The 24,860-nt window shown below is 38.6% G+C and overlaps 1 protein-coding gene across 1 annotated transcript; it reads left to right on the top strand.

Annotated features, from left to right (window-relative positions):
• The first annotated feature begins 137 nt into the window (after nucleotides 1-137).
• hgfb (hepatocyte growth factor b) lies at nucleotides 138-24,860 on the top strand. The gene is made up of 18 exons (XM_058076007.2): nucleotides 138-354; nucleotides 2,242-2,401; nucleotides 2,565-2,677; nucleotides 3,818-3,932; nucleotides 7,494-7,642; nucleotides 8,698-8,818; nucleotides 10,083-10,201; nucleotides 13,168-13,333; nucleotides 13,418-13,545; nucleotides 14,140-14,233; nucleotides 16,031-16,161; nucleotides 17,999-18,028; nucleotides 20,142-20,247; nucleotides 20,483-20,557; nucleotides 20,646-20,789; nucleotides 20,882-20,988; nucleotides 21,964-22,106; nucleotides 22,495-24,860. Exons 1-18 carry the CDS (start codon nucleotides 306-308, stop codon nucleotides 22,678-22,680), a joined length of 2,136 nt encoding a protein of 711 aa, XP_057931990.2. The 5' UTR covers nucleotides 138-305; the 3' UTR covers nucleotides 22,681-24,860.

Here is a 24,860-nt window from a genome sequence, read left to right as displayed (position 1 = left end):
CTTATAGTTAAATTATTAGTAGTGTATGATTCAAAAGTGTACACAAATATGTCAGTGGGTTTGTTTTGTCATTGTATGTGGAGCAATGGAGACGACTGAAACAAAAACGTAATATGGGGTGGGCTGTGGGCAAGAGAAGTCACTGACACACGGGAGGAGGGAGGACGAGGAGGAGTGGAGTAAGCGAGGCGAGGAAGTCGTGGAAGGAGACGCATCCTCAGCTCAGTGGTGGAAGCAACATCTCTCTGTCAGAGTCAGACTCTTCTTTTGGACAGCACTCTTCGTCTTAAAACAATACATCTGTTATGATGTGGATTTACAAGCTGTTGACACTCTTCATCCTGTCCTGTTCAGGTAAGTTGGATTCAGCAGTTTGGGTCGCTTTTGGCACCGCGCTATGACGCACACTGTTGATGCGTATAGTAATATGGCGTAATATGTCCACACCATGCTGTAGTTTAGAGGACATACACATGTTGTAATAGTGTGATAATTCACTTCTCATTATATAGTTGGGATGTTGTTTAATCTGAATTGACGCTGTAGTCATCGTGCGCAAACGCCCTTGTAGACTGCATCGCATTAGTGCATACCTAGTCACAAAGTAGCCTGTGCAAGTTTATTCTATGATCAAGTAGGAACATATCGGAATCGGACTGCACATAACGTTTGTTGTGCACTCACGGCATGTGGAGTCACACTTGAACGGCGTTTGAGTGGGCTTAACCCAAATTGTGACCCAACGCAACACTCACCCACATGCACAATCAGCAACTGGTTTATGACTGCTTTATGTCATTTACAAGGACTTGTATGCGTCATCCTCTTCCTGTATATGTGTGTGTGTGTGATTGAGAGAGAGTCTTGGTTGCAGTAATATCTGGCAAGCACCTTATTAGGTCTTATAAGTTAGTAATAACTGCAGTGAGTCATTATAGCCACCTGTCACCAGAGAAAGATACATGCTGTGTGTCTTCTACCCAATACTGCACTCATAACATTTAAAAAAATAATAACAAAAAGAATAATATAACTTACCAAGTGGTGACATGTCACCCTTAATTACACTTGGTAGATTTCTTTTAAAATTTAAACCTTATAGACAAATTTTGCACAGCATTATAAAACCTTATGTGTTCATATGACATACAAACAGGCTAAACAGTAATGTTATATTATTGCAGTAATCTTGCAATAACGAAGTTTGGAAATTAATTACTAGTGACATAAATCAATAATAAAACAATTGTAAATGTTTTGTAGTATTGCCTCTCTAATTTCACTCTTACATATGTCATATCTAATGACATATAGCAGTTTTAATAAATTGATACATAATAACAAATTATTACTGACATATGGGTTTAGTTGTTATAGTCAATTGTGACCACTAAGTCGCCAATGATGGTTCCTACTCAATCAAGTAGTATTTGTTATAATATTGGAGCGGAAATCCTTGCATGGGGTTCAATGTAGCCTCATATTGAATTCTGTTTTTCACAACATGACCTGATGAATATAAAAAATGCCACTCATTGGACATATCATTAGGTACACCTCTACCGATATGTATCATACTGTGAGGTTTCATACAGTCACGTGAAAAGTATGGATACACGATGGATAAGTGGTAGTTATGCCGCACTATATTGGTTGAGCCTTAAATACTTTGGAATACTTGCAATATAAATATCCTCTAAGTTTTATTATCATTGGATAAATGGTCAATGATTTATGGGGAATTAGTTGCCAACTCGTTCCCATGCCCAAGCAAAGATGTTCTGTTGAATGGCAGCCATATTTTTTTTAACCTATCTTGCACAAATTTGACTGAAATGCTTGTCAGGCCACGGAAGGCGTGTGCGAACTTAGGTGTTGATTTGGCTTGAGATCCTAGCATTACAGTGTTTTGTAGAGCACATTGAGCTATGTGAGAAATTGAGTTATGACTGATTGGGTCTAACAGCGCTCAGTTGAATAACACCGCCACTAAAATGTGTATTTGTCAGAAAAATAACAACACTAGCAACACAGTGGGGGTGCATATATGGACAAATTTTCACTCGTCGGGAGACGAGTTAGCTCACACAAACATATAGTCATGACCGGAAGTAAGCAGGAGTATTAGAAACATCTACATCCACAATAATAATGTTAAAATCAATACCTCTGAACAAAACATTAATAGTAGAAGCTCTCTTGCGATGTAGAACCTAATGATGTGTCCATCCATCACATCAGAGGGCAGAAGAAATGCCCTGCAGGACTACCAGAAGACCGATGGCGTGCGTCTGGTGGTCACGCCCCTAACCCCATCCCACCTAACCAAAAGCAGGAAGATCACCATTGCCAAGTGTGCTCGAACCTGCAGCCGCAACAAAAAACTCCCATTCACCTGCAGGTAATATTGCCAATGATATGTACAGTACTTACAAAGAGTGGATAGCACAGTTTCAGGTGTCTTTGCAGGCAACATTGGTGATAATTGAGTGGAATGCAAGTACTATTTAAAATCCTACAAGTTTCACTTTTCTTTTTTTAACTGCCTCATTTCTTGTGTCTAGAGCGTTCCTCTATGATCACCAAAACAGGAAATGCCAGTGGTTGTCTTTTGACCGGAACTCACCAGTCGCCCAATTGCAAAACGACTTGAATTTCCAGCTTTATCAAAAGAAAGGTGACTATTTTTTAATAAATGTATGAAATATAATGCATACTGTATTTCTGCCATATATTACCAGTTTGCTGAACAATAGCCTGGAGGTACTTTAGCATTCTTCAGATGTTGTCCCCTGAAAAGTAAACAAGGAAGGGCAAGGACCAATGTCGTGTTTATTGTGTCGCAGCACATTATGCTTCATTTTCTGTTATTAAGAAACGTTTTTGTAAACCATGGAAAACTCTCCCGCCCTGAATGCACATGCAACATGTGCAACACTCTGCATTAAAACACAATGCAGATTATTATGAACAGAAACAGAAATAAGCATTATCAAACATCGGCCAAGACAATACATTGGAACTGCCAAAGTTTATCACAATGCTTGTTGACTTTCAAGTTTGACATCCAAACCATTTCCCTCATAGCAAACAATATAAAATGACAATGTGTTCCAGTCAAACTGTAAAAACTTTATTTATTCTGGAAGCAATACATTAAACATACAAGCAGATAAATTAAACACTGTGGAATAAAACAAAATAACGTATTCCAGTTAGGTTAGTTGTGTTGTCGTTGACTAATACGTATATAAGTACATATTTGTTTGATGATCTGAAACCTGTAAGAGTGGCAAACATGCAAAAAATAAAAAGAAAGAAATCGGGAAGGGGGCAAGCACATTTTCACACCACTGTCTAAGCAGAGAAAATAAACCACTTACTGGCCAATGTCAAAAACTATTTTCACAATTTCAATCATCTTCTTAATGCCTTATATTTATATTTTATTTTATTTGGTCATTTCATGATTGATTTAGGCAAAAAATACATACAATTTGCTTAAATATGTATATTATTTGAATAATAAGCTGTATTCAACCACAAAATCGCATGATTTATTAACTATTATATATGTTATATGACTTAGACTGTTAGTTGTTCATATTATATGCAGTAATTTCCAACCACAGACTCCGATGATTATCATCTCACATTTCGTCTGGCATCATTTTTTTGTAGTAGTACGAATAAAACGAAAACACAATTGTGTTGTAGATTTCTTAGCTGTTCACTGAGCGTTAATGATCTTGTTTTCATGTGTGATGATGACTACTTTTGAATTTTCCACTGTAGTTATGCTTACTTTTTCTTTCAGATTACATACGTGAGTGTATCGTAGGTACAGGTCAGAGCTACAGGGGGAGACGGTCGGTGACAGTCACTGGGATCCAGTGTCAGGCCTGGGCTTCCAATATTCCTCATGAACACAAGTAAGAACCACATAATTCATCATAACAATGTAAAAAAAATAGTGTTTGTTTTGGCCTGTTCGTTATACAATTAGTCAGTAGCTGCAGGCGTGCATGTGTGTGTACACTTTATAGTTCCCGGGTTGCAGTGCTTCATCAAAACTGACTTTGTTGCACACATTATTTTTTTTTTGCTGAAGGCTCTCTCTCTGTGTGTGTATGTGTGTTTGTTTGAACGGGATTAAGATAACATCGAACAGCTTCTAGTGAAGCTCAAGGTACATCCCCCAGTTAAATTCCCAGATAAGGCACATTTTTCAAAAGCATGCATGCTGCCTGATTCTAAATAACTGCCTGTAAAAATAAAATGAGCCAATTAAGAAGATTTTGCTCTTGCAAGCAGTGAACTATTGTTTCTCCATTGGCCTGTGAAAGTAATCGTTGTGAATCTTCAGGACAGTCTGTAATGTTCTCTGCCTGCATTTAGCCTCATCGTCCATTTCAAGTGTCAGTTGTTTGGCTTGAAGGGAAACACCTGACATGATAAAAAAAGCACACATGAGACACCAGAACTGGGGTGGGAAAACTTTTTACTCAAGGGCCACATTGAGGTGAAAAACATTGTCAGGGGTCTAGACTATATTTCCATCCATCCATTTTCTATGACGCTTTTACGCACCAGGGTCGTGGGGGTATGCTGGAGCCTATCCCAGCTGACTTTGGGCAAGAGGCGGGGTACATCCTGGACTGTTCACCAGCCAATCACAGGGCACATATAGACAAACAACCATTCACCATTTAGAGTCATGTTTTTGGAATTTGGGAGTACCAGGAGAAAACACATGCATGCACAGGGAGAACATGCAAACTCCAAGCGGAGATTCAAACTCAGGTCTTTCAACTCTCCTGACTGTGTGCCCAACTTTTTTTTTGCTGCTGTGAGATCTGAGATCCTACCTCTGCTCTGAGGTAGGATCTCTTTATTGCTGTGTTTCATTGCTGCAACCTGCCTGAGTACTTTTACACAGAAACACACACACCAGTGATATGCCTGTTGCGCTCATTCAGCTGCAGCTCAGTGAAATGAGAGAAACGGTGAAACAAACTACATGTTTTACACCATGGTAAGCTGTGACTTTGTAAAACAATATAACACTACACTTTAAGGAGAACATTCACATTTTTTTCACGCTGGTTTTAGACAGCATATTAAAGTATTTTAACGTGTAAGTAAGTAAAAAAATATTTTTAAATGCACGTTAGCTTTAGCCTCTCATTTTAGATCACCCCTCACAAATACCAAACTACTGTATATAAAGTAGTTTGCCCATCCCTGCACTAGAAGGATGTGTGTTCCATTAATATGTGCATCATTCACGTAGACCTTTGACCTCAGCTGCCTCCTTCATCATATGTCCGATAGAAATTGCTTCACAGTCAATAATGTTCTTGTTTGGACATAGACATGAACATTTGAAGTTTGACAGTTCTAGACAGTTGTGATGATTATTGTACCAATTTTAGCTTTGATCTTGATTATCTTGGTCAGCTTGCATTGAATTACCCATTAAAATCGATAGCATTCTTGCTTATACTGTATATTACAATGTATTATTATATGCAAGTAGAGCAGGTCATTCAGGAACCGGACGTTTGCCAGTTCGATTCTGTTGTAATGTTGTGTCTCTGGGCAAGACACTTCACCTACCTAGCCTCCAGTGTTGCCCAGACTGCGATATTTGCTGGTAGTTGGGGAGGCCGCAGGCATGAATTGGCTGCCATTTTTCGGTCAGTTTACCCCAGAGAAGCTGCGGATACAGATGTTGCTTACCACCCCCAGAGTGAATGAATAATGCGTTCACTTCACAGTGAAGCGTTTTGGGTTCCTTGAAAAGCACTATATGAAATCAAATCCAACTCAGTGATGAAAAACCATGGGTTGTGTGACACTCAGAAATGTGCAATGCGCTTGAACGCCTTGGAAGTGCAGGTTGAATGCGTTAATTCAATTCATATTGAGTTCTTTGTTGTTCTGTGTATGTTCTATTAACAAATAAACCACACACACACACATAATGGAGATGATTAAATGATTCCCTGGCCGGCAATAATTCACCCACCACCATATTGTGTCAGTTATTTCAAATGAATAGGCCTCCTTCTTACATGTAAGACAATAGTAGTCCCTGTTTTCAACAATGGATGCAGCACATGCAGCAGTATTTCATTGTATTCATAAAGCCTGCAGTGTGTTGGCTACCGAAGGAGTGAGTGTTCCATATTAATAACCATCAGGCAACCTTTATTCCAGACACGTTTAACTTCTCTGTAGAGACCTTTATTATCTGGCAACCTCACACCGCTTCCTTCTTTCCATTTTCATCTCCATCCACTCAATGCCATTACAGACTTTGATAGTTCTGTGGAGGACGAGGACGACAGCAGACCAAACAAAGAGAGCGGTACCCTGCCCATAAGCCCATTTAGATTCCATGCTTTGTATGCTTGATGCTTCCTCTGTCTCACACACCCATCACAGTACATGACATTGACTTAGGGTGTGTTTGGTTTGGTTAAAATGAACTCTGGTGCATTTGCGTCACAAGTACGGTTTGTGTGGTGAAGTGTGAATGCAAACATCTGAACACTGCTGAAGAGATGGATCTTCGTCCGCTTGCAAGTGAACTCTGGTGTGGTTCACTTGGGCTCAAATGTCAATGCTACATACGTAGATCAGTGTTAAAACAACAGCAAAAAGTGCTGTGTGTGTGATAAATCTTACTGCAATTCACTGTAAAACTAGCTTATGTACAGATGGCATTTTAGTTATACATAACATACAATATACATAATATAAAGCTATGCAATTAGTCAAAAAAGCTGCCGAATCATATCTTTACTTTATACATGTTCTTTAATGCAAAGTTTTTGATCCCATGACAAAAATACTTGTGAGAAAGTTAAGCGAGCTGCATCAAAGTACACAAAAAAGTGCCTTTTTTACATTTTCGGTCCAGTACCAAACCACATGTATAAACGCAGCCTAACATTTCTTATCTTAACATAACTTAAAACTGGACCTGCACACATCACTGTAAGGAATCATCTTATTTAGTCTTATTTCACCAAAGAATAATTACTTTTTACTGGTATATTAATATGAAATTGAAATATATATATTTTTTGTGCAGCCCAGAAAGGGTTAAGCCAATGGTTAAGAGATTATCTTTCCGTCATCATGCTGAAGAAAGCACTGTTCGGCGAAGGATCTATCTCTGGAGGCCTTAGCCATGTGTGCTCCTGTTGGAGAATATATGAGTCACCATCATCAATGTGTTTACATTTTATCCTGCTCTAGGCTCATGGAAAGCTATATATTTTTCTGGAATTTTCTTTTAAAATGATACCGTCCTATGATCATTGAGTACATTATTGCAATATATTACTCACACCTATGCTGATAAGACAAAGCTAAGTGTGGCCTTGAGTGTTTTTTTTATATCCACATACTGGCTGCAAACAGTTTGCAGATGGTTCTTGCACATGTGCTTGTTTATGTAACTACTGCTCTGCTCCTGATAGATTCATGTCCAAGCGCTTCAGGAAGAAGGACCTCAGGGAGAACTACTGTCGTAACCCTGATAATTCCACCGTTGGACCATGGTGCTTCACTACCGACCCACGGGCACACCTGAGACACCAGGAGTGTGCTATACCACAGTGTTCCCAAGGTAGGATATACACACCGTACAGTTTGAGTACACACACAAAAATGAGTACACCCTTTTAGATTTCAGCAGTTTTAAAGTGTTTTTCTTTTTTTATGTTTTTCAGCCTATGCATGTGTTCCTGCAAAAAAAGACAACAAATTATAGCATTGTTTCATGCAATTATATATATAGCACAAATAAAGCTAAACATTTTTGAGTAATGTCTCTGGATGAATAAAGTGACATTTATATGGTGGTGGTGATGAGCGTGAACATACTTTCCCACCATTGTATCAGCCTCTATGTTATATCATACAGTATTGCTGTCAAGAGCTGATGTCTCCTTGAAGGAGGTTCTTGATAATCCCACAAGAATTCTTGCCGTCTTCTCAGAATGACAGCAGCTCGATCAGGCCACTGGTAATTAGACACGCTCAGCATTCCAGAGGTAGTTTGATACATCACTGTAAATGACCTTTCTGTATTGATAGAAAAGCAATAATCAGAAGAAAATGACTCCAGCTATTAGCTGCCTCTAATAAGAAACATGCACACACACACACACACACACACACACACACACTTGGCTTGCGTATGCATGTAGATTGGTGTGTAAAATGTGCGGCGTCATGGACATCTGCTTTTAATCTGCACTTTTCATTGTTGTTGACAGTTGACGGTGGTGTGTAGGGTTCACCATGCAACAAATGAGATTTTATGCACATGAAAGCACATTCATTGGTCTGTCACTTAATAAAAGCTTCTATGCATCATGTCCGTATAAAGTCAAGAAATAAAGGAAAAGAGAGTTGTTTTATTAAAAAATATTATGTCACCAAGAAGGTAGTACCCTACTATACAGTTGGTTGGATTTGCTGTGCTGTTTAATTACGTTTTCATTACTTGTACTGCTTAGTCTGCTTATATCCTGCATTTAGTCATACATTACACAGTTTCTTTTTCTGTTTCTATTACCAAATTGTTTTTCTAGCTGCAAGTCCATCTAAACTTAATTTTCTTATTTAAAGGTGTTTGTTCTCTCTCTGTGTGTATGTGTGTGTGTTATTGTTATGAAGTGGAATGTATGCATTGTAATGGTGAGGATTACAGAGGACCCATGGACCACACAGAGAGTGGAAAGGAATGCCAACGTTGGGACCTGGACGAGCCACACAAGCACCTGTACCACCCTGAAAGGTAACAAGCACACTTGCACCAATTTGATCACATTAGCCCATGAACACACACAGAGGGTTAAGACCTCATGGTTGAAACTCATGTCAAGTGATTGCACTAAATCATTTACAGTCAGCCAGTGTACTTGCAGCACATCTCCCTGTCGTGCTCCCTGTGTGTTTTAGCTGGGAAAAGGCTTCATTTGGACTAATTGCCCTAAATTCTTTGTAAGCCGTGCTCAGATTCCTGAAGGCCTCTTGCTTCAGCTTTTTAGGGAGGTGGAACATTTTACTCCCCGTGTTCAATTGCGTATCTTTATTTATGTCAGGCTGTTTTTCTGTGGTGTGTGGGGGCATGCAAAAGCAGATACGGGTGCTACATTCAAGCAACATGTTTTTATTCACTAATAAACAGCAAAAATGCAGTATTAAAATAAGGACAGAAAAGGAATGATCTGATGAGACTGAAAAGAAACTGTTAGAGAATTTTTGTTGTGACAAAAATACCCAATTTGCCATTCTTAAGCTTATCCTCACAAGGGTCATGGGGGGTGCTGGAGCCTATCCCAGCTGTCTTCGGGTGAAAGGCACTGTACACCCTGGACTGGTCGCCAGCCAATCACAGGGCACATATAGACAAACAACCATTCACACTCACATTCATACCTATGGACAATTTGGAGTCGCCAATTAACCTAACATGTTTTTAGAATGTGGGAGGAAACCGGAACAAAAAAAATTGACTGGTGAAAAACACTTGAATTAAGTAAAATGACAATGTTCTGAAAGCCTCATAAACCCCAATGCAATGCAACCTAAACCCTGCAGTGACATATCCAACTCCCCCTTAATAAATGGCTTGCCCCCCCGCAAATCAACATTTTCAAAGTGAAAATGGACCACTCCACTCATTGCTCATCTCTGTGGCTGGATGCATTGACGCCCCTTCTTCCGCTTCCCTCATCCAATCCCAAACATCCGATCACTGTTAGTATGCAAATGAGCCAACAGCCAACTTTATGGAAACAGAGAAAGTGACCCATGATTATATATTTTAGGAGGATGAGGAGGAGATACTGAAGATATACAATCAAAGGTTTTATTTGGAACTCAACCTGACGGCAGCTGAAAGTATGATACCAACTAATGAGTTCATATTTTTCAGTCAATCACAATAGACTGGATACCTAGACAAGTGGATACTGAAGATAGAGAGGCATTACATATTGTTACATACATGATTGTTTTATATCAAGTGAAGTGATGTAATGCATGTTTTACATTAGGTATCCTGACAAGGGCCTTGATGATAACTACTGCAGGAATCCAGATGGACGCCACAGACCGTGGTGCTTTACCACAGACCCTAAAACAATCTGGGAGTACTGTAACATCAAAGTTTGTGGTAAGGCACGCATGCGTTTATTTTGTTGTGTGTGTTGTTGCAATGCATTGATCATGCATGTTATGCAGAGATACAGTGGGGGGAGTCATTATTTGGTGTCTGAGGCATGAATAATGTGTTAACAGAGAAAAAGGAACCACAATATCAACAAAACACTGCACAGCCAAAGAACAGGCCCATGCCATCTTGGATGAAAACCTCCTGTCCTGAACACTGAAGCTGGGGACATGGACAGGTCCTCCGTATAACAGTGACCCAAAACATACAGCCAAGGCTCAGGAAGAAGTAAATTAGAAGAAGTAACTTAAGATCTAAACTTGAAAGACTGAAAATCTGTTGAGGGAACTGAAAATTTGAGTTGCCAAGCGACAGCCTTGAAACCTTCAGGGTTTGGATACTATCTTTAAAGAGGACTTGACTAAAATCCATCCTCATTGTGTGCAACCTTGGTGATCAACTGCGACAAACATCAGAACTCTCTGCCTTACAAGCGTTTTTCTACCAAAATATTAAGTCATGGTTTTGAGGATGAAGTACTTGCAATGTCTAAACATTTACTTCATGTTTTTAAACGTTACTCACCTAGTCACCTCTACAACTAGTCTATCGAGTTGTTGCATGCTCTGAAATACACAGACAGATCCACACACACACACACACTTGGCTCTCATGTTATGTCTTCAATAATAGCCGCAATGTTTTTACTCCCCTGCGCCACAGGCTTGATGTTTATTGTTCTACACCAGCTATTACGTGAGGTGGTCAAATTGTCGAGGGCTTGGTTACGACTTTAACATGCTGCACATACACACAGATTGTTTACATTACACCTCCAGGCATTAAAAAGAAGTCTGAGTGACACACAAAAGATAGGTGTTGATGAGACTAGATGTAACATGTTGTAAAATGGACCTATAATCAGCGAGAAATCCCTGTGATGTTTAAATACATAAAACTGAAACAAGATGCTTGATGATCAGGCTCTTGGTCTGTTTTCATGCTGTGATCATCAGCCTGCTTGGCACCATGTTTACTAGGATGGCACTCTTCCATGTGGACCCCGTGATTCACTGTGTCCCCCACCCCTGTTTTCTCTAAAATGATCTGCCCCCTTTTCTCTCTGATATGGAGGTTTGTTGGGAACAGACAGAGTTTACGACCCAGTGAGTCTTAATGAAAACAAGGCAGTGACTGGAGAATAAGAGTGTGAGACAAAGTGTTCTTTTGTTAATGCCTGCACTTTTGTGTGCTCTCCAATAAATATATTTTTAGATATATCCATCCATTCATCCATTTTCTATCAAAAACCAAAAACAGTGTTTGGTTTGTGTTGTGAGCACCATCATCAGTCTTTTTATGGTAAAACAAGACAATGACAGACATGAATAGCAGTGAAAGTTACTGGAAAGCACATATTTAAAGCATATGTGTGTTTTAGCTACATAAATATATCATTTTTTATGACCACTACGATGCACTGCAGTTCTACACAACTACAAACCACAATCAAAACCGATTACTAAATTAATACCGCTCTGACAGTCTCAATCCAAATTATTTTGTTTGGAAAGGCAAAATTGTTACTACAATGCTTGTATTAAATGTCACTAGACTAGCTAATTTTAAGAACTATGACTACATCAAGGATAAGCAAATGTGTCTGAGTCATGCTGTGTTTAAACTCTACTTTAACATGTGTGGGCCATTGCAGAATAATTTACAGATCTGCTCAAATAGCAGTCCAAGGAGAAAAACAGAGGGGTGGGCCCAAGTTATGAATTATTTTAGTCATTTTATAATCCGTCTTCACGCTTTGTCGCGCCCTGGGAACGTTCTCTTCTCTTAAATTCTCACGGTCTTGTCTTATCTCACCATCTCCGCTTCAGTCAGATAAGGCGTTTTATCCATATCATTGTTTTTTTTCTGCAAATTGCAGTAGAATTAGTCAGCCAAATTGCTTTTTTGATGTATATCTCTTTGGTTTTATGCTTCATTTGGAGGGTGGTTTTCTATAGAAACATACGATTTAAATTGAGATTTTTTTCTGTGCTTTAATTTAATTTATTATACAAAAAAATGTTTGAAAAATTAAAAAAAATACATAAACATTTGAATCACCTAGAATTTTGTAATAGTATTTCCTATTTAGTGCACAGAAAGATGTTACACAGAAAGATTGAACTTTTAGTTAGCCCAAACAGTGAATGTAATGTCTGCAGTTAAACAATGCTGAATAGTTTAGTGTAAAACGGCGTAGTTCAACAGTGTATGTAGTACCGCCAGTTAAATCGTAGCGTACCAGAAAAATCATTTATCGCCGTCCTCATCCCCACTAAAATTGTCTTCTTCAGTGTCAGAATTGAACACCTTCATAATTTTCTTCGTCACACACTTTGTCAGTCTCTCTTTTTTGTTCGTGTGTCACTTTTGTCTAAAGGCAAATTAGCCCTTAATGTTGAGTTGTCTTCTTCATCGTGCAGGAGTGTGGATCGTGAACACTGCTTCACAATGTCAAGATCCACTGGCAGACTTGGGCAATAGTTCCTAAGCCTCTTTGCTTTGCTTCAGCTTTCCCAGTTCCATTTCCAACATCTCACCATCGATTAATTGATGCCAAGATTATGTACAGCAGCCTTGTTTCCTTCTTTGACAGGCAAATTGACTTGAAAGCTGCATCATATTTGTTTGTGTGTTTCCAATGATGAGGGTGTGTGCATGAAGCGCACGATGACTCTTTTCAACTATAAAAGATGTCGTAAGATTAAAACATTACCATAAATTAGCTGCATCACTGTGTCAGCCGTGGGGTTCAAGAGAAAAAAAAAAGAACAAAATACCCCCAAACTTTAAACGTGTGTATAATATATAATTTATGATTTAAAGCGTTGACTCACGTTTGACTACCTTGATTAAATATTCTGCCTTTGTTATTTCCACTTACATCATGTTTTGCTTTGCTTTCACAGACACACCTCCCAAAAGAACGGTGGTGGAAACAAGCGAGTGCTACCAGGGTAATGGAGAAGCTTACAGGGGGATGGTGGACATGACCCCCACTGGGCTCACCTGCCAACGCTGGGACTCTCAGTATCCCCATAACCACTCGTTCATCCCACAGGCATACACTTGCAAGTGAGTCCTCCACCCACCCAACTCGCTCATTCGCTAATGTCTGTACATATACTGCACAATATGTCTTGTTTCTGCGCTTTCCAGGGATCTGGGGGAAAACTACTGTCGGAATCCAGATGGCCAACAATTCCCATGGTGCTTCACGACAGACCCAAGAGTCCGCACAATGTTTTGCACCAACATCCCCCAGTGTGGCTCCCAAAACAAGCCTGGTGAGAGATTTTTTTTTACCACTGGAAATACCAAAGCAGGAATAAAGACAAGTACAGTATTTTATCCTTGATTGGGTAGAATAAGAGTACATATAGTAGGGTCCAAACCACACAACGTAGCCTGTACCAATATTTTCCCCTGCAGTCCCTGTGGAGAAATGTGGCCCTATAGGACTGTGGGAAGGCCTCACCACCACGCCTAACACAAACAAAGTCTGACAGCAGCGCAAGATTGTCAGGTCTCACTGGACGGTGACTGATGGGCTGGAAGCATTGTTGCGGCATGGAATTCTCAATCGAGCAAGACATTTTTGAATTAACGATGCAAGGCTATAAATGCTAGCAAAACTACCAATTTCCAAAGGGACCTTATGAAAATACAAGCAGTTTCTGAAGAGAGGAGTTTAAGGTTTTCTATAATTACAAATAATGAATATTCGTTGTGTTATTGTTAATGCATATACAATCCTTGTTCATTATGGAAACCTGCACAATCCAGCAAAATCTGCTATATCACTAAATTAATCTTAATATTTGTAAATGGTGGTTGAAAGACACACTAATAATGTCATACTTTATTTTTCGTAAATTCAGATTGCTACGAAGGCTTTGGAGAAAAATACCAAGGAGAGCAGTCGAGGACGAGATCAAACCTGCCCTGTGCTCCCTGGAGGGAACACAGTAACAGGTAATCCCACTAAAAATATATTTAGAATAGTGACTGTCCCGCTAATATTCTAAAAATGTCATGACCTCTGGTCATAGAGTCTGCTGTCACACACAGACATTAAAATCTAAAGTAGTACCAATTTTCAAAAATGTAGGCAAACATCAATTCACTCATAACCAACCAGTTTCCTTATGACCAGTATTCTCAAAAATCATCAAAAAACTATTCAACAACAGGTTTAGATAAATTCAAAAATAAGAACAAATTATTCACAGACAGTAAATACACAGCTAATATTTATACTTCCATGGAACTAACTGAAACAACGGAGGAAATTACCAACGCTATATTTCATACAGAGTGTTCAGTTGCAGCAATTGATACAATTAATCACACTATCTTAATTAAACTAGAAAGGTATTGAATCAGAGGGTTAGTCTCAAAATGGGTAAAACGCTACCTAGCAAACAGGAAGCAATATGAGAAGCGAGAATATGTATCTGCATGTTTAGATGTATATCATGTGGCGTGCCCCAAGGGTCACTATTGAGGCCAAAACGTATACATAAATAACATCTGTAAAGCCACTAAAGACCTAAAGCTAGTATTATTAATAATAATAATCATAATAATTATTAGCTAGTAAAGCAATATATATTTTTTGTAATCATTTAAAATAAACCAAAACGGTACTTCATGAGCCTATTTGATGTAACTCGCTAACCAAAACTGTAGCACCTAGAGAGCCTTGTCTCTTGGCTAAAAAGTTTGGAATTTGACAATTTCTTTTGTTGCACAGGATGCTCTAAACAAGTTCATGTTTACATTAAGTCCATGTTTACACTGTCTACTGTTTCTCTGCATTTGTTCAACAAAACTCAGGTTTCACTTGAAATCGATATTATAATGTAGTTATTTATAGGTGGAAAATATATATATATATATCAGTACAACTTTTATATTGTTTATATTATGATTTTGGTATCATTTTATATTATTTTAAATGATTGTTTTACTATTACGCAATGTAATTTCTTTATTTGCATCAACGAGATACATACTACAGTACATGGACAACAATATTGAAGAAGAAATGATGAGCCAGGTTCTCTTTCAGGTCCGGCATCAGTGACCTCACAAATGTTTAATTCAAATATTTGGGATAGCCCCTCGAGCTGCAGCATCTTGTTTCCGAGGGGGTCCCAATGTCAGTGAATCACTGAGAAACACCTATACACTCTTTGGAACTCCAAAGGGCCCACAAAGCATATCCCCTGCAGATGACCTAACTCAGCAAGAATGACCCCCGGTGATAACTTGACCTGAGGGGCGGGGGGGGGGGGGGGGGGTCCACTTCACTCCTCACCTCTGACCTAAAACCCTTTCGTTGTAGGAGCACTTCAAAGCCAATCAGCTGCACCGCTTGGTTCCCGCCCGGAGAGGTCGAGGGTCAGGGTTAGGGAGTCAGCAAGAGAATTGGCTGTTAAGCTCGGCTGCTTGAAATACAACAAACACGAGCGTGAACCGCTGTGATTTGCTACCTCACATCTCCTCATTGTAGGACTTGAGTGTGATGTAGAATCATGTGTTTAGAGAATAGGTGGGTGTTTATATGGTCTGAGTGAGTAATTCCTCTGCAGACCTTTTCTCCTCTCAAAGGAGAGATGGCCTACACAGCTGTGTACTTCCACTGTCCAGATTATATCTACATGGATGCGTTCAACTTATACTGGAAGTTCAATCACCAGGAAATCTGTCTTACATATTAGGTGTGTTTTTGAGTTGACTGTTGATTTATTATTGTGTGTTTAATAGTGGCGAGAGGGGCTTGGTGGTTTCAAGCCTAGAGAGGAACTACTGCAGAAACCCTGATAAGGACAAACATGGACCGTGGTGCTACACCAACAATTCTGCTATACGATGGGACTACTGTCATGTCAAACCATGTGAGTGCATACTTTAATACCATCATAGACACACACAATTATTCATTGTATGTTTTAGTCATATTACCTCCTACAAGGAGGTGTTTATTGGCATTTTATTGTTTATTCCCGCTACCTTTTTTATATTACGGATTTTCAAACTAAATTGTTGTTTATAATGGAAAAATAAATACAAATAAACAGATTTTTAATAGTATAAAATTGAGAAAAAAACACATTCCTCAAACACTCAGAAACATGCATTGCACTTCAGCACCTCATCAATGTGTGTCAGTTCTATGAACAAATAAACCACACACACACACAAAATAAATATTATTAGGGTTCCTGGTCGGAATCCGTCTATGGTGTCCCAATTCTAAAATAACCACTATCCATTGTTTAAGAGACACCACTTTGTTTTGCACTGAACTAGTTTGTTTGGTGCACTGTTTTACCATACAATAATTGAGACATACGTATATGCGGCAATAATTTTTATTGAAACAAAAAAATGAAGGTTCCACTGTATGTTTAAGGGGACCTATTATGCAATTTTTTTGACCCTTTGTATTGAGTTGTGGTCTCCTATAGAGCAGCTACACGCAATAACCCGCACAGAAAACTTTTTAGATTTTGCAGAATCTGCACCTATTCCAGCCGTTTTCCTTGGTTTTGTGCTTCCTGCCAAAACGGTCTGTTTTAATTTATTTCACCCATGGCCTACAAGCGGGCATGCCCACTGTACTGATTGGTCACACACCCAAAGTGCTCCTTAACTATGAACCACATAAGGACGTAGTACCTCTTCTGTGCCATCACAAAGACGCAGTTTTACAGTTTGGAATCAGAGCTTTTCAAGCCATCCCAAACTACTTTCAGGGCTCACTTCCAAATGTTTGAAACTTCGGCATTGTTTAACACGAGAATACAACATTCTAACTACATTTATAGGTCAGAAAGTAGAAAAAACATAATAGGTCCCCCTTAAAAAAATGTAATTATGATATCTCTGTTAAGTCTCAAAGGTGTCTCCGGCAAAATAGGGCTTAACAAAAGTGTAAAAGGAAAATACCAGTCAAGTGAAAGGTAAACACACGAGCAGGTCAATATAAATCAAGAATTTTATTCCAGGATCAACAGAAAACATTCCACACAAAAACTGGGGATGGAAACAAAAAGCAATCATCAACACCAGGACGCAAAAGAAACTAGTGAAACAAAAATAGCTGACACAAAATGGCCACGCACACAGCAAACAGCACGGCCACCTGGTCTACCACACAACAACGCTTCCAGGAGAGCACTGCTTGCTGTCTGCCTCATATATGCCAGCTCCACTTGATTGGCAGTCAGGCACACCTGGGATGCACCTTCCAGGTGTGTCACCACTCTGCAGAGCAGAAGGGGGGAGGGGAGAGGAAAAAAAAAACACACACACATAGCATCCGACAAACTATGGGGCGTAACAGCCTTGTTTGCCCAACATTAAAACTTCATGAATCAATGTTTTAAATTTACATTGGAACTGTCACACAAGTGTAAAAATGAGTCACCCGCAAGTAAAGTACACTACAATAGTGACTAACCATTATGCTTCAGCTACATGCGGTTGAGGTTTTTGAGGCTTTTTTCCTTCCAGAAAACAGTGATGTACTCCCAATTGTACCACTTTAGCAGTATGGTCCTGTAAGTTGTTCGTGACTACAGACTAATGGGACATGACAAATTGAAGGTCACTGGTGTCTGTGGCATTTGGCCCACAGTAAATTTTCCTCTCTGGTGTGGGGTCTTTCTCTCTTATTTGTATCCGTTAATAAAGACTGACCCCCTCGTTTGTCTCCTCTCCTTTGTGCAGGTAATGCTTCCCAGAGCATCATTCCAGTGGGTGAGTGTCTCAGGCAGCTCATCAGTCTGCCTTCGCTTACAAATGGCCCTGCTGTTGATTTGGATTTAATGGCATCCAAGACAAGCACTAATCCGTTTTATGTGTTGCCATGTGGAACATCCTATGAGCAAGCGGTAGCGTTATGATTACATTGTGTGCCTATACACTTTGTACTTGTGGGCATAACCCCTTCTTGGAAAGATGAACCAGTCGTGGTGGTGAAATATGACTTCAGGGACTTCATTTTTCATTAATGGGATCTGTAAAGGCACTCAATAATTACCTTAATTAATGACCTTGTTAACATAACTGGTTATGTTTTATGTTCAATGATTTTCATAGTGGATCGTTAGTTTAACCCTTCACAGCTCAGTTGGAAACATACACACTCCAGCACTGAGGGATGTTGACTTGAATGCACAAATAAGCTGCAAAAGGGCATACATACAGTAACTGTCAATAAATTTAATGATCGGAAAAAAACAATTTCCGTTGACCCTCTTTTATAGCGGTTAATTAGTTCTAGACCTGCCCACATTAAATTATTTTTTGCAGTATAGGACTCAACGTTAATAAATGGAATATTTTCGTAGTTAGAGAACAGAAAACTAGTTATTGACTTTTTAAATTTGGTTTTTAATTTAGGTTTAGAGCCCTGTAGACATGGAATAACACCTCTAAACTTACCGTTACACTCCTATTATTCATTGTTTACACCACATTGAAACTCCTACGCTGCAGGGACCCGAGTTGCCTGCAAGCTAGTGACCTAATAGACTAGCGAGCTAACCAGTTAGACTTGAATTTATTAAAGTTAAGAAGCCAAAAATTACTACATCCACACCGAATGGGAGGAGAACTTACTCTATCATGTTGGACATGCCACGGCTGACTTTGTTTTAACATGATGTAATGTAAGATAATGTTTTGCGTCATTACTGCCACCTAATGACCAGAATACTGCATACTTCTTGCACTTCAATATGTTTTGACGAGTAATAGACTATTGTCAAGCACGAAAAATCCATCATTTGTTAATTAATTTATAAAAAACTCACTATAGAAAAGGAGCAATACTGCAATTAATGGTACTGTATCTACTTTGATGATTTTTTAATTTTGTTATGGTTGTTATGGTTATTACAAGTAGAACAATTCCTTGCTGCTTCATGATTATTAATTTTAAAAAGCATACGCAATAAAACTGTATGTATTTTTTGCTTAAACTATATATGAATTCTTTTCAAGCATTAAAATGGCTAAATCCACAAAAATACCAATATAAGGCATTCAGAAAATGCATTCAAAGAAGTAAACTTTGCACTAACTCAAAAATATTCAAGAAATCCTACTTTGCAGAGCTTTGCTTTTCACAATCAGGTCTGGAATCAATCAACTGTGACAAATGAGGGATTCATGTATTACATAATAGCGAATTCATATTTTCCCCACTTTAAACAAGTAAGTCTGTTAAAACTACTTCAGCCTGATTGTATAAATCACATATTTATGATATTTGTTGAGGGGGCGGGTATGTACATTGACACAAACATACTTACAGAAAGATACACTTGCAGATTATCCAACACTTACTATAGTGAAACAAAAGTACAATTTCAGTAGCAAGGCAAGCATGGAGGAAACAGGAAACATTTTCCTGCATGCTTTGAATGGGAAAAAGTAACTCCATCTGGTGGATGAATTTAGAATTGAAAGCCAGTAGTCCAAACTAGTATTGTAACAAAGGACTGCATTATATTATATACTGTATATTTAGGATTAAAAAAATAGCATTTTTAATGGTTTTTAAATTGAACTGGATTAAATAAAAAACTGAATACAACACAGCAAAATGGCTTGAAAATAGAAAATAAATGAACATCACAAAATGTCCCTAGGATGTCGTAAGGGTAAAGGTTATGTTTGTACCGGCTTGGGCCCGTGAAAAAATTAGCTGCAGGCCACAAATGATCCGCAGGTCAGACCCGTAATGGAGATAAATGAATGCCTCTCTGTATTGTCATGAGGCATGTTTTTGTCTGACTTCAAGTGAATTATTACTTAGAGCAAATCCAATGAAATTTAAGTGTGTGTGTGTTTTGTGCTCTTCCAGGTGAGCTGTCCTCTGTGGGTTGTTTTGTTCATAAGAGAACCAGGATCGTTGGAGGAGGTCCAGTGAGTGTATCTGACGGCAGCTGGATGGTCAGCATACAAAAAGGGTACAGCAGTGTGTTTAATATTCGGCACATTTTCCACAACTACTGAAGTACTGGGGGCGTACAGGATGGTCTTGGCTGCCTTTGAGAACACACAAAAGCTTATTCGATTATATAATTAATATTCTGGAGTATCCTGTGCTGCTGCTGTAAATATTACAGGCATTAATTGGTGACTTTAACATAGACGGCTACTCAATACTGTGCAATGTCATTTTGTTGTTTGTGTCCTTTCCAGGTCAATACATTGGTGTGGGGGTTCACTCATACGAGAGGAGTGGGTACTCACAGACAGACAGTGCTTTTCCTCATGGTATGTCATCTTTACCTTGTTGTCAGATTTTTTACCATCTCCTGTATACAGTTTATATTACCAGCTAACTGTATCACTTTGTCTCCAGTGTTCCAGACCTGAGTGAGTATCGAGTGTGGCTGGGAGTATCTAATATTCAGGAGTCTGATTGGTCAACAAGACAGGAAGTCAGCATCGCGCAGGTGATATGTGGCCCAGAAGGTTCCAGTTTGGCCCTAATAAGGCTTTCCAAGTGAGTACCTGGATGTCAAATATGTATCCTATGTAATTCATTATACACGGTGATGATTATTCATATTTTGGAAACCAAATACGTATGTGCAGGCCTGCCCTCCCTGCAGACAACATCCATACCATTCAGCTGCCTGTAGATGGTTGTTCCATCTCGGAAGGTACCATGTGTAAAATGTATGGATGGGGAGAGACCAAAGGTATTTTATATACTCTCTTTTAAATCATGCATGTGTTTGGAATACTTGAAATGTCCATTAATCAGATAATTAATATAATTATCTTTTTAAAATCATATAACAGTGTGGAAAAAAAGATTATTACTTCTGACAGCATGCATTCTTCAATGTTCAATGACTTGGTTGTCTGTTTATGTCCTTCATCGTTACATTATATAGTCATTCTGTCACTGTTAATGCTATCATTTGTCTCTCTACCAGTCATAATGTCACTCTGTGTACATGTATTTCATTAATTAATTGAGTCAATTTAAAATAAAATAAAAAATGCAGTTTTAATACATTACTTAAATAATTAATATTATAATATATAATATTATATATATATATAATAATTAGGGCTGTCAAATTATTAAAAACATGAACCAAATGAAACACAATTTTCTAATTAATTAACCTTTAATTAAATAAAATAAAAAATGCAGTTTTTATAAATTACTTAAATAATTAATGTTATATATAATAATTAGGGCTGTCGAATTATTAAAAACATGAACCAAACGAAACACAGTTTTCTAATTAATTAATCTTGATTAATCACCATTTGAAATTGTGTCAAATATGGCCATTTTTACAGGACATGATATGTATGTATTAATGGCTCCAAATGAACTCAATTTATGAACTCAGTTTAAATCAAGATAAAAGATACCACATCTGAAAATGTTGATCCCATGTAAATGATGCCACGTAAAAATGTTCTGATATGTCCGTGAATGGAACTCACGGTCGTAAAGTCGCAGTAAAAATGAGGACATGTCATTCCAAGTACTGGAGACATGTTTGTGAGTTGGGGATACATTTATGGTGTTAGAATTGCACTGTGCCTCCGTCTACCACCATAACAGAGAGAGATGTGGCTTGCCATGGTGCGCATGCGTTTGATTACACTAAAAATGTTAAGGTAATTAAACTACCATGAACTTTGCCATGCAGGTACAGGTCATGAGGGCATCCTAAAAGCAGTCAGCCTGCCCATTGTGAGCAACGAAAAGTGCAGAGAGTTGCACAGGGGAAGCCTGCATATCACCAACTCCAAAATCTGTGCAGGAGGCAGGAGGAACGAAGGCGTGTGTGAGGTAAATGCAAAGCTCCTCTTGTTGCAGATCCAAATCCAAGTTTTGAATTCTTCTTTGTGTGAAATGATGAATGTTGCACTCTGGGTTCAACGCTTTTCTGACAAAGATCTTGAATCCTAAGTAAATGTTATTTGAATTTATGGGCTTAGTGTGGGGCTAGAAGTAAAATAGAGAAGCTTGAGAGGGTTGCACTACATTTCATCAGCAACCTAAGCCTTGGTTTTTGCGTGTTCTTTAAGAGTTGTCCTGCAACACCGTGGATGATTGCTACCTTTAAGGCAACAACAAAAACACATTTAGCTTTCTTTCAATGCAAAAAATTAACCTTGATGATGTCATCCATTTCCAAAGTGCCCAAGTGTTACATACAATATTTCCTCCTCTGCAGAGAGATTATGGTGGCCCTCTGGTGTGTCAGGATGGTGAGCTCAAGGTTATTATTGGCGTGAGCATCCACGGCAGAGGTTGCGCTCGTGCCAACAGACCCGGCATCTTCATCAACGTGCCGTTCTACACACAATGGATCTACAAAGTCTTCAAACATTACCCTGAACCAGAGCTCAGCACGGAATAACACACAGCAAACCAGGGGATTAAACTAACATTGTACCAGCAACTGCAGCAAAACTCAGGAGGACTCATCCGCTTTTAGGATTGCTTCTTAGTAGATGAGTAAGTAAAATGTAAGATTTAAACACACCATGAACAGATGCCGCACTCTTCAGAGCACATGATGGTAATTACCAAAAATACACAGCTGTTCAGGTGTTTAGTAGCACATTAAAGCAGCAAGTAAAGACGAGATGGTGCCCGAATCAGACTAAGAAAAATTTTTACAATTATAATAATCAAACAGTGCAGTGGAAAGGACTTACTTGTTACTACTTTTTACTACTTTGATGCTTCAGTAACTGTTGCTGCGATTAAAATAACAATATTCCAAGAGGAAATTATATTTGAGAAAAAATAGGTGTAATTGTACAAAAATAAATTAGAATTTTTCAAGTTTTATAAGAAAGTCTTCATGAATGAATTAAAAACTTTAACTTTAAAGAGTTAACAAATTAAAACTTTTTTAAACAAAATCACAATGTTATCAGGGCTGCGCAGCAGGGGAGTGGTTAGCGCGCAGGCCTCACAGCAAGGAGACCCAAGTTCGATTCCACCCTCGGCCATCTCTGTGTGGAGTTTGCATGTTCTCCCCGTGCATGTGTGGGTTTTCTCCGGGGACTCCGGTTTCCTCCCACATTCCAAAAACATGCTAGCTTAATTGCCGACTCCAAATTGTCCATAGGTATGAATGTGAGTGTGAATGGTTGTTTGTCTATATGTGCCCTGTGATTGGCTGGCGACCAGTCCAGGGTGTACCCCACCCCTTGCCTGAAGACAGCTGGGATAGGCTCCAGCACCCCCGCAATCTCGTGAGGACAAGCGGTAGAAAATGAATGAATGATATCAAATGATGTGAATTTAGCGAGAGTATTATATTTATAATATAAATGAGAATCAAATCCTAATATTATGAAAAAAAACAAGTCATAATTCTGTGTGGTAATATTAAAGCTGTATTATAAAGAAGCAGTGGAAATATGTAAACTGAAGCAGCAAAGTTAGCAAAACCCAAAGTTTGGCCCACCAACCACTTAAATTCCAATTTCCCTTCCAGCAGCAATGATTTACATCACACAGACAACATTTGAACTAGAAACTGCAACCATATACTTGCTTGACTTCTTTTTTCCTGGCCACGTCACCTTTGCATTTCTTGTTAGGCTTCAGAATTCATTGGGCCATTGGCAATTAAAACAGCCCCGTCTTGCCGATCAAGCTGTTAGCTCAGTCTTGCACTATACAGATGATGAGAGACTTAGTCATTATTTTTGAAACTGAACCACCATTCTGTATTAACTCTAAAATACCTCCCCTAGCCCTTAATGCAGCATGACCACTGGTACTGTAAGTTAAATACATCATGCTATGTAGCGATAAAGTTGTGTTATGTGCGAATACTTTGGATTCCTGGCATTACTTGAAACTTTTGAACACCAAAGTGTTGTGGCTCAGCAACAGAGTACATCCATGTGTTGGAGGCAGGGCTTTTAAGTGTATATAATTATTTAATGAGTGTATTATGGCACTCTCTGTTGGGTCTTATAGATCTATGTATGGCAAGATAAATGAATGTTGTAGTTGAAGCAAGTATTCATGAATTTACATTCAAGCTTTCACTTACATTGTATAAAAAAATGCCTATAAACCTCATGTCAATTGAAACCCACTGACTGTATATTAATATATACTGTATATATATATATATACTGTATCTGTGGAGATGTACAGGGATTTAGCTGGTATAGGAGTCCTAACAAAGGTTTTTGCAATTAAGGATGGTCATTTGATTAATCTATGAGAGTTCTGAAATCCTATTCCGATGCTGTTTGGAAGCTGAATCAACAGCACCTCTGCTGGTTGCAGCCAAGTACTGCATGCAATTTTGCCAGATATAAACACAACCAATGAATCAATTATTATGACCATCCCTTTTTGCGATACCGCTTTTTTGTAGAAATGGACCAAATCAAAACACTGAAAGAGGAGAACGTTCGTGTGCGCTGCTCTCCTTTACAGATTTGTATCGTATTGTTACATTTGTTCTGTATAACCGCATCCACTCTGAAATAATTGTATCCCAATATGCTACATGTCTATGTTATTTGACATATTTTAACATATTAAATGTTTTCTTTAATCTTG

Source organism: Doryrhamphus excisus, linkage group LG1, assembly GCF_037039965.1.
Source record: "Doryrhamphus excisus strain RoL-2023G ecotype Guam linkage group LG1, RoL_Dexc_Guam_v1.1, whole genome shotgun sequence".
In the NCBI taxonomy this organism is placed as follows: Eukaryota; Metazoa; Chordata; class Actinopteri; order Syngnathiformes; family Syngnathidae; genus Doryrhamphus; species Doryrhamphus excisus.
This window is presented reverse-complemented; position numbering and strand designations above follow the sequence as displayed.